Genomic DNA, 18058 nt, shown 5'->3' with positions numbered 1-18058 from the left:
AGAGGAGAAAATATGGAAACAAATATGTACATACAAGCTATATACAATAAATAATCAATGTAAGGGATACGTTAGAATGAAGAGAAACTAGAAAAAGGTTTTTTTGTCTAACATACAATTTCAGCTTTGACTTGAAGGAAGCTAGGGACTCAGAGAAAAAGAGATGAGGAGGGTGAGCATTCCAGGCAATTGACATAGCCATATTGATGTGGGTTAAGATTCCTTTCTAATTCCCAACCTCTACGAATTCCAAGGGGAGATATCTGGGCTCTTCCAGCCCCCATTCTAATAATCTGCTCAGGTTTCTCAACCTCCACCCCAAGCATAAACAACTTCCTCCTTACCTAAAAACCCATTGAATTCTATTCAAATTCTAACCCAGGCTGAAGCTCAGGCCAGAGGCCAACCTGGGACTCCACTCATGAGCCCCTTCAGATTAAAAGGGGGAACCCTGTAGTTCACTCTTTGCAGAAGTCCCAAACATGGCATCCTTACACCGGCCATTTCGAGGGTTTCTGCCCGCCAGTGCCAATCCTGGCCTTGGTGTCTTTCTACCTTTTAACCTTACTTCCAAACTGCATAATAAACCTCTTTTATCAATCTAGGTTTTCAGGTCTGTAAATTCCTTTACAAGGGACTCTTGTGCCGCTACTAGACCTCATTTAACTCCCTTTCCTTGTGCCGAATCCAAAAGGGTTGCAGGGAAGCTCCATTTTGACTCCCTGTGCCCCAAACCTACCACTAGACTTCAATTAAACCTAATTTCATTTAGATACTCCTTATCTAATTCTTATCAATATAAAATGCTCAGGACTTAGAGACCAATATTTCACATTGTCAACCAAATTAAGGTCCAACAGTTATGTGATTTACTTAAAAAGATGATACAAGCAAATTAGGGGAACATGGAATAATGTACCTGTGAGTTATGAATAAGGGAAGAATTTATGAAAAAACAAGAGACAAACTATTTTAGGATATAAAATAAATTTGGTAACATGAAATTTAGAAGTTTTTGCACAAACAAAACCAATGAAGTCAAATAAGGAGGAAAACAGGAAAGTGGGGGCAAATGTTTTACAAAAAGATTTTTCTGATAAAGCCCTCATTTCTCAAATATGAGAACTCGAGAAAGAGAATATATGGAGACTCAAATATGCAGTCAAATCTATAAGTAACTTCCCAAGTATGAACAGTTTTCAAAAAAAGAAATCATAGACCTTAATAGTCATACAGAAAAATCCTCAATCACTATGAAAATTAAAATAACTGAGGCAAAACCTCATGCCTATTAGATGGACTAACACTATAGAAAAATAATATGATAGAAAAAGAAAATTTTAAAGTTTGGAGGGGGTGTGAAAAAATAGGGACAGTAACAGAGAAGTTGTGAACTGATCCAACCTTTCTGGAAAGCAATTGCAACTATGTCCAAAGGGCATAAAACTGCATACCCTTTTATCGACACTAGTAGGTCACAACCCCAAAGAGATCAAGGAAAAGGGTCCACAATGACTCCCCAGCAGTCCCAAATCAATTCCTCCTCCTCTGGAAAGGTCCTCTGATTTAAGCACTGAGGCCACTCAAATTGTAAGAGGTACCAGATCCTGAAGCTACGCTGGTGACAGCATCTCCTGGATGAGGAAGGGTAAGGCACAACCCCATGAGGGGAAGAAGAGACGTATAGAATAGTCTACTTAAAGTGAGAACTGTCTGCATAGGGACAAAAATATTTACACAATTCTTTTAATGGTGGCAAAGAATTGGGAGCTATGGGGATGCCCAACACTGGCTCAACAAGTTGTGGTAAATGATTGCAGGAGAATCCTATTGGATTCTAAGTAATAACAAACAGAACAATTTCGGAAAAATCTGAAGACTTGCATAAACTGATGCAAAGTGAAATGAGTAAAACCAGAAGAACATTGTACACAGTAACAGCAATACTGTATAATGATCAATTGTGAATGGCTTTTATTCTCAGCAATAAAATGATCCAAAAGCAATTCTAAAGGAATTATTATGAAATATGCTATCCATCTCCACAAAAATTATTGATGAAATCTGAGTACAGACAAAACTAATGTTTCTGCTTTAAAAAAAAAATTAAAATTTTAATTTCTCCTTTTTTAGCAACATAAAACACTTTCTCAATAGCTGGCAGAGGGGTGAGAGGAAAGGAAAGAATTTCACAATTAAAAAAAAAAAAAAAAAAAAAAAAAAAAAAAAAAAAAAAAGCTTAAATGAATGCTAAAAATAAACACAAATTTTTTAAAAGACCAAAAAATTATGTCAGATAAAAAGGATAAAAGTATTGTCCCACAGCAGAAATTTTCCTGTTTCTCCATGTCCTCCCTATGATTATCCTCCCACTCCACTCTGCATTTGCCATTAAATCTCTTTGTATCCATGTTCTCCAACCTTTATGGATCTCAGTTACCCCCACTATATCAGATTTCTTTTCTGAAGCAGGATGCTATCCTTGGACACAATTTTCTCAGCAATAGTGCTCTAAGCACCAAATCCCTATAATCTCTTATCCACTATAAGATCTCCAATACCTATCATAAAGATTCTTTCCCTCTGTGGGAACATTCTTAAGTGGCCAGCAGAGATTTCCTTTTTGAATAAGATGACTCGAGATCTTTCAAGACAGTTGTGAAAATCGAATAAGGCTTCATCTACTTCAGAGTTGGAGTAGACCTGAAGGTCTTTGAGCATTGATTTAAGGGCATACTTAAGCCCCCTTCCTGCTATACTCCCATGACATCATTTTCTCCCTATTTCGATCAAATATGGGCAACTATGTACTTATTGGTCAAGTTCAATTTCTTGGGTAGTTCCTGAGTTTAGAATGTAAGATGTTCAGCCAATGAGGATGATGGTCAGTGGTGTGAGGGATATTTGCATTAGGGACTATTTAAAGTGTAAAACCTTTCCCAAAAGGTACCTTCTTCTTTCGATTGCCTGCTTGACAAAGAGAGAATGTACAATAAACTTTTGCTTTGCTCCTAGAGATCTCTCCAGCTTTTTATTAAATAGTGACCCCCTCCATCATTCTGAGCCACACATTTTCTTTCTCCATATCAATTCTTCTCTTGCTTTAATATTCACACTCTTCTTACTGAAAGACACTGCATCTCTGAAAGACACTTCATCTCTTTACTCTGGACAATCACTGACTGGCTCCCATGTCTGGAATCATTTCTCTTAACATCCCTGGCTTTCTTTAAGCCCCAAATAAAATTGCAGATAGCCTCCCCTAAATACCCTTAATTCTTATTTTACTTTCCTTACTTCCTTTTTATGGCAGAGGTATTGGGGGGGGGAGGGAAGTGAGGGGTGTTCCTATATTTTCTTTTACAAGGATTATTATGGAAATGACTATTATCAAATGGTTTCAGTTGGAGCAGGAAGTGAGGAAGGGAGAGAATTTGGAACTCAAAATTTTTAAAGCTAATATTAAAAATTACTTTTACATGTAACTGAGAAAAAACAAAAATATAATTTTTTTTAAAAAGAAATGAAGAAGCAATAATTAAAAAGAAACCTGGGAAGATTTTGCATGAATTAATGCAATATGAAGAAAAGAGAACTAGTAAACAAGATGCACAAAAACAATAAAGTCAAATAATCTTCAAAGATTTAGAAATTCCGATCAGCATAATGACCAACAACAAATCCAAAAGACTGAAATATACTACTTACCTCTTAATAGAAACTGCACAGCAATGATAAAATAAACTAAGAGATGAAGAAATTACTGATAGGGTACAGAGAGAAAAGAGAAAGAAAAGATATTTGTGGGCTTCTAAACAAACATAATCAAAGTCTAGAAATCGCAGGTTACAGAAACAAATGCCACTAGCAAAGTTAAGTTTCCCATCATTTGTAATGTAAAATTCATTGTTTTCAGGTAATAACTTATTTTTTTAAAAATATTTGATTCTGCAACGAATTACAAATCATTTCTCCATCCTTTGCTTCTTGGAAACATGATCCAACAATATAATCCAGTATTTAAATTGGATGATCAATTTAGATAATTACATACATCCTTATAAAAACTTTATTTTAAAACAAATATATTGGCATCTTATGATGAAGTCTTCAAAACTGGATGTCAGCAGAGGAACTGATAAAAGTTAATTCTTTAGGCAAGTAAGAAGAAGGCACTACAAACAGATCAGTTTAGTTCCTTGGTCCCACCTCTAAAGATAATTCAGTTAGAAATCCAAATTATGTCAAGACTCTGAGGCTAAATTTTCTCTATAAAATAACTTATGGCTCATGATTTTATTGTTACCTTCTTTTGGGTCATTAATACAAAATTTGAAGAGTACCTAATGAGCACCATAAAGTAAAACTCACCTTTCAAGTAAGCTCAGCTATTTAAAGCATTTTATTCAATTAATGCTCTTTGTTTAGGAAAAAAGAAAAAGAAAAACTATTTTGCAAATTGATTAAAGACAAATGATAGTATAAAATGTATTAAACACATTCAAAAAGTCATAACATGATAATGTCTAACATTATAATTAAATTTAGTCACTATTATCTGCTAACTGCCCACTGAATATGATATTGCTTTCACAACTTTCAAATTCACTACAATAGTCATGAGTTTTTATGCAACAAAGTAGCAAAATGCTCACTCCTATTTTACTAATGAAAAATTCTGTTGTGAGGAAATGAAAAATTATAGTAAAATAACATTATGCAGAACAAAGAAGACACATCAAAAACAAAAAAATTATAGAAATTATATAATTACCGTGTCTGCATACTCAGCTTTATAACAGTTTTTTGTGGCAGACTATCTTGTGATTGTTGCTCACTTTCCTACAAGGATAAACAAGATACTTGATATCACTTTCACTTTCAAAATTGTGGTGAAGAATTTCTAATCGTAAGCAGACACAATATAAAATTTCTTCATTCAAGTCAGTTCAAATTTAGTTATTATGTAAGAACAAAATACATGCAATTAAATAGAAAACAAATAGAGCTAACAGTTTTAAATAACAACATCAAGTGACAAATTAAAAATCCATTTTTAATCTTTCAAAGAAGGACAATTATAGGGATAATAGTAGGTACAGAGTTAGTCATCTTTGAACCCACAATGGCTTTTTTGAGTCCTACCTCCAACAAACTAGCTGCATGCAGCAGGGCAACTAATATTATAAGATGCAATACAATATGCTAATTTAATTTGCTAGGGAAAATTTATTTACAGGGAGTTTCTTATGTAAAATCACAAGCCCAGTCCTATCCTAACATATATGTACAGTGGTTAAGGTTTTTTGGTAATACCCAAGCATCCTCAATTTAACTTAAGGGAAACAAATAAGTCAAGTATGATTTCAAAAGCTACATTTGTATAAGGCCTAGTATATGCCAGAAGTGTGTAAAGTGCTTTCCAAGCATGATTTAATCCTTACAAAAACCTTAGGAAATATAAGTTATTATTATCCTCATTTTACAAATGAGGAAACTGAGATAAGCAAAAGTTAAGTGACTTGTTCAAAGTCACAATGCTATTAAGTGTCTGAGGTCAAATTTAAGCAAAGGTCTTCCTGACTCCATGCCCAAAGCTCTCTCCATCTAACTGCCCCAAATATGTAAGAACCAGAAAGTAAAAATTTTAACTAAGCCTGAGTTCCTGAAACAAATATAAACAATAAAAAATTCAAATGTGCTTATGAAGCTCAAATACCTATCATCTGCTTATAAACACTAATAAAAATGCAAAAGTTTAATTAAAATAATTATTAGTGTCAATAGCAAAAGTGTAAATAGAATGCCATTAATAAATAAGCTAAATTTTCTTTCCTGTAATAGATATTAGCTCTATATTTAATGATTCGACAAAAAGATTCTGTCTGAATTGAGAAAACTAAAATAATTCAGAACAAATTTTCAAAGACAACACATTTTGAAGAAAAACAGAACATGACAGTATACATGTCAACCTATCTCTGACTGGAGTTAAGAAAAAATGAGAACTACTTCAAATGTAATTTCTACCATCAATTAGAAAAACAGATTCTGAATACTAACAATACTATTACTAACTAGAATTTATATAGTACCTATGGTGTGTTAAGACACTATAGTTAGCTATGTCCCATGTAATACTTTCTAAAAGGTTCATCATTACATTTACTATATATCATTTAACTTAGAAGTATCACAACATTTGTTTGCTATTACAAATGGTGCAAGACATGTAAATTTAGATTTATAGTTCAGTTGTGACTATTTGTGACCACATATAGGATTTGCCATTTCCTTCTCCAGTAAATTAAAGCAAATAGAAGCTAACTGACTTACTTACCCAGGGTTACACAGATTTTAAATTAATTCTTCCTGAGTTCGGGCCCAATGGATTATCTACTGAAGCATCAAGCTGCTCCTAGAGATACATTTACCTATCTACAAATGCAGAAGTCATGAGTCATGGTATATGACATTCTAATGGAAAATGGGTAATGGGATGATTACATTTCAATGTCTCTCTAAATTACTCTCTTACACCAAATAAGAACATAACTATATGTTTTAAAGAAGAATGAAAATACTGAATCAAACTAACCATTTGTAAGAAGGGGATGGATGGGTTAAAGCTGTAGGTATCTTTGTCCTTCAGGATGAGAATGTGAGCAGAATCTCTGATTATCGTCTTCAAGCTCATTAAAGAATGGAAAAGTCTGTGAAAAGAAAATTTACTATTTTGAGAACTAATTCAAATGCCAAGAAAATAATTTTTTAAAGTTTATTACTAAAGTGATCAAAGTTTATAACATATATGTGTGTGTGTGTGTGTGTATGTGTGTAATCAAAGAAAAAGAAACTTTAGTTCTCTAAAAATTCCTTCCCTGAACTCCATTTTTAGAACAAATAATATCAAAAGAAAAAAAGCTTTAAAAATTATTCTAATTTTAAAAATAACAATCAACAAAATTTCTCTATAACTCTTTTTATACTTTTTTCTATATTTCTCTACAATGAAAAATTATGTTCAAAATAACCATTCTGATTCACTACTAAGATCCCCTATAAAATATCATTCTAAAATTTATAGAAGAATATTGAATTTTAGCAATATTTTCAGCAAAAGAGGTAAAGAACCAAGGGAGGGAATTTCTGACTATCCTTCACAAATCTACAAGTTAGCTGAGTTGACAAGTCACTTTTAGTTATACGGTCATAATACTTTGCTTAGAGAGTAACCATTTCTAAAAACACCATCTGCATTTAAGGACTAATCTGAAAAAATTTGATAAATTAATATACTATCATTACTATTTAAATCTTTAAAGAATCAAATTACTAGAATTCTGAAGACATTTTGATTACACTAGTAAACTCCCAACAACTAAAATTAATTCCCTACTCATATATTATCATCAATTTGTTTATTTACAATACATCTTTGCAAAAGTTACTTGTAAGGGAGTATCTGGAAAATTGGTCAATGAAAAAAAATATTCACAGGATAATACAAATTTTCTTTTTGGGGAAATGTAAATCATAACCCAGCCAAAGTTTTCATTCTACATACCTAAGTATTTGCTTGGACAGGGATAAATGATCTCATTTGACATACAGATATGCACATAGCTCAGTTGTTAAGAAGAAAAAAATTGGACCAAAAACTTGGAAACTAGAAACATTAGATCTCATATTCAAAAGGTAGCCATGCAGAGATGAAAGAAGTATGATGATGTTTTCTCATTAGTGAGCCACAAAATTTAAGTAAAGAAGATGTTCTTCAACAGCTACAATTTTATCATTGTTATCAGAATGCATTAAAAAACAATCTAATACAGGGAGTAGTGAAATAAAGGGAGGGTTCACATCTGAATTTTCACAAATTATTTCCTAAGCAATGTTAAAATAATGCTTCAAAATTAATTCTGAAAGAGCAGAATCAACAAAATGAGGGATTGAAACAATTTTTCAGCCCAAGACAATTAATAATGTTGGCAGAAATGATCTGTCTCACTGGGGTGAAAGTGGAGCACAGCTCAGTTCCGGCCATGAAAAACCATTACCAGGCCTTAAAGACAATTATATCACCAGTGGCAGCTTTCAGAGGACTCAGCCCACAAACAGTAAGGGGTCAGACTCTTTATTGTCACTGGAGTAAGTTCTCTGTTACACTGCCCATATGAGCTGAGTTCCAGGGAGAATTAGAGAACTAGGAGTGAGGAACATGAAAGGCAGAAAGGAACACTTGTGGTCCCATACAGACCAAACGAATGTGACCACAAATCCCCTTAGTCATACCACCTTGGAAGAACTGAAGATTTATAGATCACCAGAACTAGCTCTGAAAACAGCAGTACAAAAAAGTTTTCCTGAAACTTGGGATGGTGGCCCCTTCACTTCAGTAGAACACCACCTTAACATAAAGAATTTAAAAGTCAAGGAATGGGCTAAGAAAATATTAGCACAAACAACAAACAAGACCTCACACCTCAGAAAATTACTGTGATGACAGAGAAGATCAAAACAAAAACAAAAACTCAAGAACAGTCACATTAATAGCTACATGCAAAGCCTCAATTATAAAGGTAAGTTAGTCTACGGCTGGGAAAAAAATCCCTAGAAGACCTCAAAAATTTGTTTTGTAATCACATAAGACAAGAAAAAATAAATAAGTGATGCAAGAAAATCATGGAAAAATGAGTCAACATTTTGTTAACGGAGATACAACAATAAAATAAAAGAAAATAATACTTTAAAGAATGGAAAATGGCAAGGAACACAAAAATTCATTGAAGAGAAGAGCTCCTTAAAAAAAAAAAACAGAGTTAGCCATATGGAAAAAGATGTAAAAAAATTCATCGAAGAATCATTTAATAAGTAAAATTGGCCAAATGGGAAAAAAAAAAAGGTACAAAATACTCGCTGAAGAAAATAATTTCTTAAAAATTAGAACGGGACAAGTAGAAAATAAAGACATCTTGATAGAACAAAAAATAGTAAGACAAAATCAAAAGAATGAAAACAAAATAGGAAAAAATGTGAAATATTTCACTGGAAAAACAACTGATGTGGAAAATAGAGTCAGGAGAGAGAATTAATGGACTACCTGAAAACCAATATTTAAAAAAAAGGAAAATAAACCTTATCTTTCTAGAAACTGTCAAGGAAAACTGCATTATATCCTAGAACCAGAAAGTTAAATAGACACTGAAAGAATCCACTGTTCACCTCCTTAGAGAACCCAAAATGAAAACTCCCAGGAATGTTATAGCCAAATTTCAGAGCCCTCAGGTCAAGCAAAAAATGTTTCAAGCACCCAGAAAAAAAAATCCAAATATCATAAAGTCAGGATAAACTAAGATTTGGCAGCTTGTATATTAAAACATCAGAATGCATGGAATGTGATATTCTGGATGACAAAGGAGGAAGGACGAAGTAATCACCTGCCCAGCAAAACTGAATATAATCCTTCAGGTGGGAGAGGGGAAAAAAAAGGGCATTCATTGAATTACAGAGCTTTGAAGCACTAATAAGGAGACCAAGCTGAAAAGAAAATTCAAAACTCAAGAAAAGCATAAAAGGTAAGTAGGAAAGAGAAATCATGTAGGATTCATAAAGTTAAACTGTTTGCATTCCTCCATAAGAAAATGATACTTTTAATTTCTAAGACTGTACCAGGGCCCAAATTTGAGTATAAAAGAATGATATTCAAAACAATAAAATTAAAGGGTATGCACAAGGAGGAGGAGAAAGGGAAAGACTGAATGAGATAAACTATCGCACACATAAAAGAGGCAAGAAAAAAATTTTACATTGAGAAGCAAAAATGGTGGGGAAGAGTAGCCAGCAATGCTTGAATCTTACTATTCAGAAATGATTCAAAGAGGAAATAACATAACACACTCAATTGGGCATAGAAATCAAACATATTAGGGAATTTAGAAAGGAAAAGGATAATATAAAGGGAAAGGGGGAGGGAGGAAAAGAAGGGAAAGAAGAGATATGATTGCAGGATAGATATGGAGAAGTATTCCTCAGAAGCAAAAGAATAGGATAGGGTAAAAGGAAATAAAGAAGGCTAAAAAGGGGCAGGGGTGGGGATGGATGGAAAATATAAAGGGACATACACAATACTAATAATTATTTAAATGAATAGGATGAAGTCATAAAACAAAGAAAAAGATATGACATATTCAGAAATAAAGGATAATACCATAAATAAATTAGGGGTGAATGAAATAGTTTATTTGTCAGATCTAAGGATAAGGGAAGAATTTGTGACCAAAGAAGAGATAGGGATATTATGGGAAGTAAAATGGATAATTCTGACTATATTAAATTTAAAATTTTTTCACCAAACAAAAGCAGCTAAGATTAAAAAAGAAAGAAAGAAACTGGGGGAAAAATTTATAGCTTCTTTGATGAAGACCTCATTTTTCCACACATATGACCCAAATTTACAAAGACGAAGTCATTAATTGCAAAATATTCTAGTTTCAGGGTAAAGATATCTAAAGCAATCTCACTTTCACAGATTGATACACATTGATCCTGGTCCAACAGAATATCAGATTTAATAGTTTTCCTAACCCTGCAAACTCCTTATTATGCCCCAAAAATGTCCACACCTCAAATGTTGCCAATAATAAGAATTTGGGTAAAAAAAGCCCAGGAGAAGTGAAATGGTCTGATGATATGCCTTCTCCAACTAAATTATGTTCAAAGCAAGTTTCCTAAGATTACTGTAATTTCTAATTCCTCTTTTCGGTAATAAAAGTAAGCTCTGTAACTCATTTCTTGAACTCTGACCTCTAAGGAGTTGGCAAATATCTGACCTTGCTATTAATTAAATGATTATATGGACAAATTTTGTACTTCAGACTTTTCTATTTCAGATAATTAATTTTTGCAATAGTCAAAGCATATGAACAGGCAGTTTTCAGAAGAAGAAATCAAAACTATATAGTCAAATGGAAAAAATGCCCTAAGTCACTATTAGCAAGAGAAATGAAAATTAAAACAATTCAAAGTTATCTCACACTTAATCAATTCACAAATATGACAAAAGAAAAATGTTGGAGGAGTAGGGGAAAAACTGAGATACTAATGCATTGTTGGTGGGGTTTTGGTCTGATCCAACCATCCTAAAGAATAATTTGGAACTATGTCCAAAGAGCTATAAAACTTTTTACTCTTTGATCTAGCAGAACTGCCATTAGATCTATATCCCAAAGGAATCAAAAAAGAAAAACAGGTGGGGGGAGAAGAGAAGAGAATTACAAGTATAAAACAAATTCCAGTGGTTAAAAAAAAAAAAAAAAGACATATCCATCAACTTGGGAATAGCTGAAAAACCATTGTGAAGGCATTCAACCAGGCTATAAAAAACGATGAGCAGGATACTTTTACAGAAACCTAAATTAATTCAAACTGAGGCGAACAATATTAAAAGAACAAAATTAGGAACAGAGTAACAGCAATCTGATGATTAACTGTGAATTAACTTAACTATTCTCAGCAATACAATTATTCAAGAAAATTCCAAAGATCTCACAATGAACCTCCAGAAAAAGAGGTGGTGGAGTATGATTGTAGATTGAAGCAAATTTTTTTTTAACTTTGTTTTTCTTTTCTTTTGAGTTTGCTTTCACAACATGATTATTAGGGAAATGTGTTGCAGTATAAAATATATCAAATCATTTGCCTTCTCACTGATGGGGAAAAAAGAAAAAAAATTTTGGAACACAAAATTATTTTAAAAATAAAATAAACTATCTTTACAGGTAATTGAAAAAACAAAATAGATTTTATTATTTTTTTTCTAATTCAGTAAAATAATTTTTTGGTAATTTAATTGGGTTGACATTTAGTCTGCTGGCTGTAGTTTGAGAACCCCTGCTCTAGGATGAGGAGGCATGTGGGGGGGAAGGGGGGAGGAGAGGAGAAGAAAATTACATGGTAATGTTATATATTTAAAAAGAAAATCCAGTTATACATAACAGATTTGAAGATTTTATGTGTAATCCCCTTTTTTTCTATTCTGCTACATTATGGAAATTTTTTACTCAAAAATTTTAAAAATTCATAAATGTAATGTGCAATTTTCTTGTCTAATACATCTGCAAAAATTTTAAATATGGTTTATTTTAAAAGCATCATGGAAATCATTGCTATTCAACTGCATTAGTTTTTATATACAATATAAACTATTAATGCCACAACTAAATCAAATTTATACAAAAGCTTTAAGACCTTGCAAAAAAGTTGGGAGCACTATTTTGGGGGGTTGAAAAAAGCAATCCATCTAATATTGCTTTTAGAAGATTAGATTACTAAGATTAAAAAAAGAGACATTTCCTAATAACTGTCAATACATGTCAATTTCCTTATCTATTTTCTGTAGAAAAAAATAAATTTATAGAACAAAGTCAGACAGCTAGTTAATGGAAGAAAACATAACTAAAAGTAGGGTTCCATTTATTAATTCTTCTACCAATTAGAGATCTTACAACAGCAAACTTCTATATTAACCCTCCTTCTTTCATCTACTTTTTTATAGGTATTTATAGTTGAATTTTCTTCCTCCTAACTTTGTACAGTCTTCCATTCTACTTTCAGTTAGGCTTTAAAAAATGACTTGCTATTACATTTACATTTTAAATATAAAAAAGAAAGGAAAATACTTTGTTAATAATTCATAAGACAAGTAAAAAAGGGAGAAATAATACTTCTAATATCTCATCAACATATTAAGATAGAAAAGGTATATTCACATAAATTTAGATTTGGAGGAAGCAACAACATAATATAATAGAAAAATAACAATATGTGGGGAAAAGTTTCAAGTCAAGGTTCCACCACGGATCTGAAAAACCTTGAACCATCTATGTCTCAGTTTCCTCATGTGTAAAATGGCAATGCTCATACTACCTACCACAAAAAGTTCTTGTAAAGCTCAAATGACAAAGAACAAAAGAGTAGGTACAGGGTCAAAGGATATGGATTTGAATTCTGATTGTTATTTTTACCTATGGGAAAGTCATTTAAGCTTTCTAGGACTTAGTTTCTTCATCTACAAAATAAGAGATATAAAATAAGTTCTAAAAGTAGATCTGAGACCTAAACTTAAGACTTTCTATATAAACTACAAAGATCAATGATTTTCACTAGGTACTTAACTCCACAGCTTAAGAAGACAACACTATTGTGTCTTAATATTTTTTTCCTATGGAGAAATCTTTGCTATATAGTAACTTCTACTATTAGCCTCTTTAAATTTAGTATTGCTAATCTTTAAATGATACAGACATAATGTACACCACTTGGAGTAGTTTGCACTTAAAATTTCTTTAGATTGATAATGGCCTGCCATATATTTTACTCCCTTGAGCTTAACATTTCATGTCATAATTGGAGATGAGAAGAAGTTAGCAGATTTATTTCTTTCTATCATTTCTTTTATTTATTTATTTATTTTTGTTTATTATTTTATTTTATTTTATTTTATTTTATTTATTTATTTATTCATTTATTTATTTATTTATTCTGTTATTACTATTATTTCTTTCCAGTCAACTAAACATACTAAATGAGCACGTTAACATTATTTTACAAGAATGTTATATAATTTTCACCATCAAAATACTATACTAACATACTAAAATAAATGTTTCAATGCTGTTGAATTACTCTTCAAATTAGGTGTATCTTTTATATAGCTACATATATGTTTGTGTATGTGTGTATGTATATATATATATATATATATATATATATATATATATATATATATATATTTGTAAACCTATACATAAACCTTTTGTATACTTTTATAGACCACAAACTGCTTTTTATTTAAAAAATAATCATGACCTGATTTTTATTTATTTAAAAAAAAAAAAAACAAACCACTCTGGCAACACTATTGGGGAATGCTGAACTAACTGTGCTATATGAAAATAACATTTTATTATCATATAAAATGAAAAATATGAAAAATTCAGAGAAATATGGAGAGATTTAATCCAATGACCAAAATGTTACGGGAAACAATTCCGAAAGAACTCATGATGAAAGCTATCTCCCACAAGTTGGCAGAAAAGAGATGAGTTAGGGCTGAAGGAACCATACATGCATTCTCAGGGCAAATATCTTGATTTATTTTGCCTGACTATAAATATTTATTATAGGAGAGTGCTTAGAAATTGGGGGAGGTAGATTAGTAGACAATGTTAGATATTAAAAGAAAAAAAAAAAAAAGAGCATGAATAAAGAATTCTTAAAATTGCAGATGGCAGGGGAAAATGGGAAAAGGGCAAAGAAAAAACCCACAATATTTACAACCTATTAATTTATGCATGTTTAAAGAAAATCTACATATGGAATGTGGCAAAGATGAATAGTTTCTTATATGGTTCTCTTCCCTATTCCTTGTGACAAGGCACTTGTGATTGCTGACAATTGTAGAATTAACAACACAAAACAGTTTCTTTTTAAAGCGAGGAATCATAGGAATCCAAATTATCAAAGACTTGTAAATGTGAAATCAAACAAATATGTGAATTAAATGCATTCATTAGTATTTGTTATATTTTTAATAATGACTATGATAAATTCTGATAAAATAGAGGTACAGCTTTATGTGTGTAATGTACGTTGAACAAAGGGGCATAGTTTATAACTTATGTGTTCACGTTTATACACATTGATTTTACAATTTTAAAGTGTGCTAATAAAATACCTTTAAAGACTCAGAGTTAAAAGTTACCTTACAAAACAATTTGCAGAATAACTAGTTCAAATTTCTTTCCAATGCCTAACAACTGTTTATCCTACATATTTATTTTGTAAACTTAAAATGAGATGGGAAGCTCAAACTGATCACTCAACTTTTTGAGGTCTTTTGAAAAGTTTATCAAATATTTAGCTGCAATTTTCTTACTCAATTTACATCCATTGATCCTAATTTAAAAGTTATAAAAGTTATATAGGAAAAGTCTATTTTTAAAAGTTATAGAGGAAAAAAGTCTATTCTTTCTTCAATATGACAGTTTTTCAAGAATGGAACAATTCCACTAGGTGACTAACCTAGTCACTTCCCTCAATATTTGCTTCTATAACATATTATTTACAGATTACTTATTTGATGATCAGGTATTAACTACTTCTCCCTTTTTTGCAACAGTATCATTCCTATATATGACCTGCTTTTTATTTAAAAAAAAAAAAAAAAATCTTTCTGGCAAAGCATAAAATTTAAAAATGGCTATTTATCAGTAGTGTGTCACTATGTTTCATTAAAAAGGCTTTGCACACACTACTACTATTTGTGGCAATATTTGTCACTGCAACATAAAATACATACATTACATACATAATATATATGTGAAAAAATATACACATATTTACATTAATAAAACTGTTATTAAAACCAAAACACATAAAGAAACCAAAATTAATGTTAAAATCTACATTAAAAAAATATAAGCTTTAAAAACTACATTACCTAGTACCGTAATCCACAACCACCCAATCTTTAGCAGTTCCTGTAATGGCATCATGATGTTGAAAAAGGCCAAGATTCCTTCTAGCTTCTGTCAATAACTGGTAATATGATGCTGAAGGGAACAAACTTGTCTTCTTATATTTCTGAGCTTGTAATCGTGCAAAAGAATAAAGAATCTCAGCAGTCCTAATAGCACAAAAATATCAACACAAAGCATATTATAAAATAGTATATAATATTTGCATTTTACAAAGATTTGTGAAATAAACATTGAGGTATAGTGGAAGTCACTGGATTTAAAATCAGAAGTTCTAGTTTCAAATTCTGTCTTGGTATCAATGACTTAAATTTCCTTGAACAAATTACTTTTCTCTCTTTAGACCATAATTTCCCTATCTATATAAATGAAAGGGCTAAATTAAGCTCTACAAGTTCCCTTCAACTCTAAATTCTATAATTCTAAGACTTCACTAGAAGAAGAAAAAAAAAAATAAATGCTAGCAAATTAATTCTTCAATATACTAACTTGATGACACATGGGATTCCTGCTGATTTAAGTCTTTTCTCTATGTATCTTTCTCCCTTGATGATTTCATGTACTATAATAAATTCAATTATCATCTCTATGTAGATGATATTCAAATCTATATGTTCAGATAAAATTCCTCTCCTGGGCTCTACCTTTGATTTACCATCTGGTTGCTACAAATTTATAATGGGAAGTCTCATTCTAAATTCCCCAGCTTTAAAAATAGAGGGAAAAGGAGAGGGAGAAAGAAGAATGAATCTCAAGAAAAGAAAGGGGCCTGACCATTTTATTCCCTTGCTCATAATTCTTCAGCAGTTCCCTAAGGTCTCAAAAATAAAATCTTGATGTGAGAATTTTTTAACCATTTACTATCTAGCTTTCATATACTTTCGTATTCATAATTTCACATTATTTCCTAACACCCTGTATTAATAGTTTACAATCTTTAAAATCTCAGAACATAGCTATCAACCCTCAGGATCTCAGGAGTTTTTTTTTTTTCTTTTGTTTTTTTTTTTATTTATTTAGAATTTTTTTTCACAGTATATATGCATGAGTAATTTTTTTTTTTATATTATCCCTTGTATTGATTTTTCCAAATTATCCCCCCCTCCCTCCCTTTACTCCCTCCCCTCGATGACAGGCAATCCCATACATTTTACATGTGTTACAGTATAACCTAGATACAATATATGTGTGTAAATACCATTTTCTTGTTGCACATTAAGTATTAGATTCCGAAGGTATAAGTAACCTGGGTAGATAGACAGTAGTGCTAACAATTTACATTCACTTCCCAGTGTTCCTTCTCTGGGTGTAGTTGTTTCTGTCCATCATTGATCAACTGGAAGTGAGTTGGATCTTCTTTATGTTGAAGATATCCACTTCCATCAGAATACCTCTTCATACAGCATTGAACTGTACAGCGATCTTCTGGTCCTATTCATTTCACTCAGCATCAGTTCATGTAAGTCTCTCCAAGCCTCTCTGTATTCCTCCTGCTGGCATTTCTTACAGAACAATAATATTCCATAACCTTCATATACCATAATTTACCCAACCATTCTCCAATTGATGGACATCCATTCATCTTCCAGTTTCTAGCTACAACAAAAAGAGCTGCCACAAACATTTTGGCACATACAGGTCCCTTTCCCCTCTTCCCCTCTTTAGTATTTCTTTGGGATATAAGCCCAATAGCAGCACTGCTGGATCAAAGGGTATGCACAGTTTGACAACTTTTTGGGCATAGTTCCAAATTGCTCTCCAGAATGGCTGGATTCTTTCACAACTCCACCAACAATGTATTAGTGTCCCAGTTTCCCCACATCCCCTCCAACATTCTTCATTATTTGTTCCTGTCATCTTAGCCAATCTGACAGGTGTGTAGTGCTATCTCAGAGTTGTCTTAATTTGCATTTCTATGATCAGTAGTGATTTGGAACACTCTTTCATATGAGTGGATATAGTTTCAATTTCATCATCTGAGAATTGTCTGTTCATATCCTTTGACCATTTATCAATTGGAGAATGGTTTGATTTCTTATAAATTAGGGCCAGTTCTCTATATATTTTGGAAATGAGACCTTTATCAGAATCTTTAACTGTAAAAACATTTTCCCAATTTGTTACTTCCCTTCTAATCTTGTTTGCATTAGTATTGTTTGTATAGAAACTTTTTAGTTTGATATAATCAAAATCTTCTATTTTGTGATCAATAATTATCTCTAGTTCTCCTCTGGTCATAAATTCCTTCCTCCTCCACAGGTCTGAGAGGTAGACTATCCTCTGTTCCTCTAATCTATTTATGATCTCATTCTTTATGCCTGAATCATGGACCCATTTTGATCTTATCTTGGTATATGGTGTTAAGTGTGGATCCATATCTAATTTCTGCCATACTAATTTCCAGTTTTCCCAACAGTTTTTTCCAAATAATGAATTTTTATCCCTAATGTTGGTATCTTTGGGTTTGTCAAAGATTAGATTGCTATAGATGTACCCTTTTTTGTCCTTTGTATCTAATC

At 31.8% G+C, this 18058-nt stretch overlaps 1 protein-coding gene across 1 annotated transcript in view; it reads right to left on the bottom strand.

The window, feature by feature from the left end:
- The window catches only part of MAN2A1 (mannosidase alpha class 2A member 1), a 169898-nt gene that overhangs the window by 59316 nt on the left and 92524 nt on the right, over positions 1–18058 (bottom strand). The window contains exons 11-13 of the mRNA XM_074281943.1: positions 15503–15688; positions 6599–6713; positions 4775–4842 (exon numbers count right to left, since the gene is read on the bottom strand). Coding sequence (XP_074138044.1) covers positions 4775–4842; positions 6599–6713; positions 15503–15688 — 369 coding nt within the window. The remainder of the gene's footprint in view (positions 1–4774; positions 4843–6598; positions 6714–15502; positions 15689–18058) is intronic.

Source organism: Sminthopsis crassicaudata, chromosome 1, assembly GCF_048593235.1.
Source record: "Sminthopsis crassicaudata isolate SCR6 chromosome 1, ASM4859323v1, whole genome shotgun sequence".
Lineage (NCBI taxonomy): Eukaryota > Metazoa > Chordata > Mammalia > Dasyuromorphia > Dasyuridae > Sminthopsis > Sminthopsis crassicaudata.
This window is presented reverse-complemented; position numbering and strand designations above follow the sequence as displayed.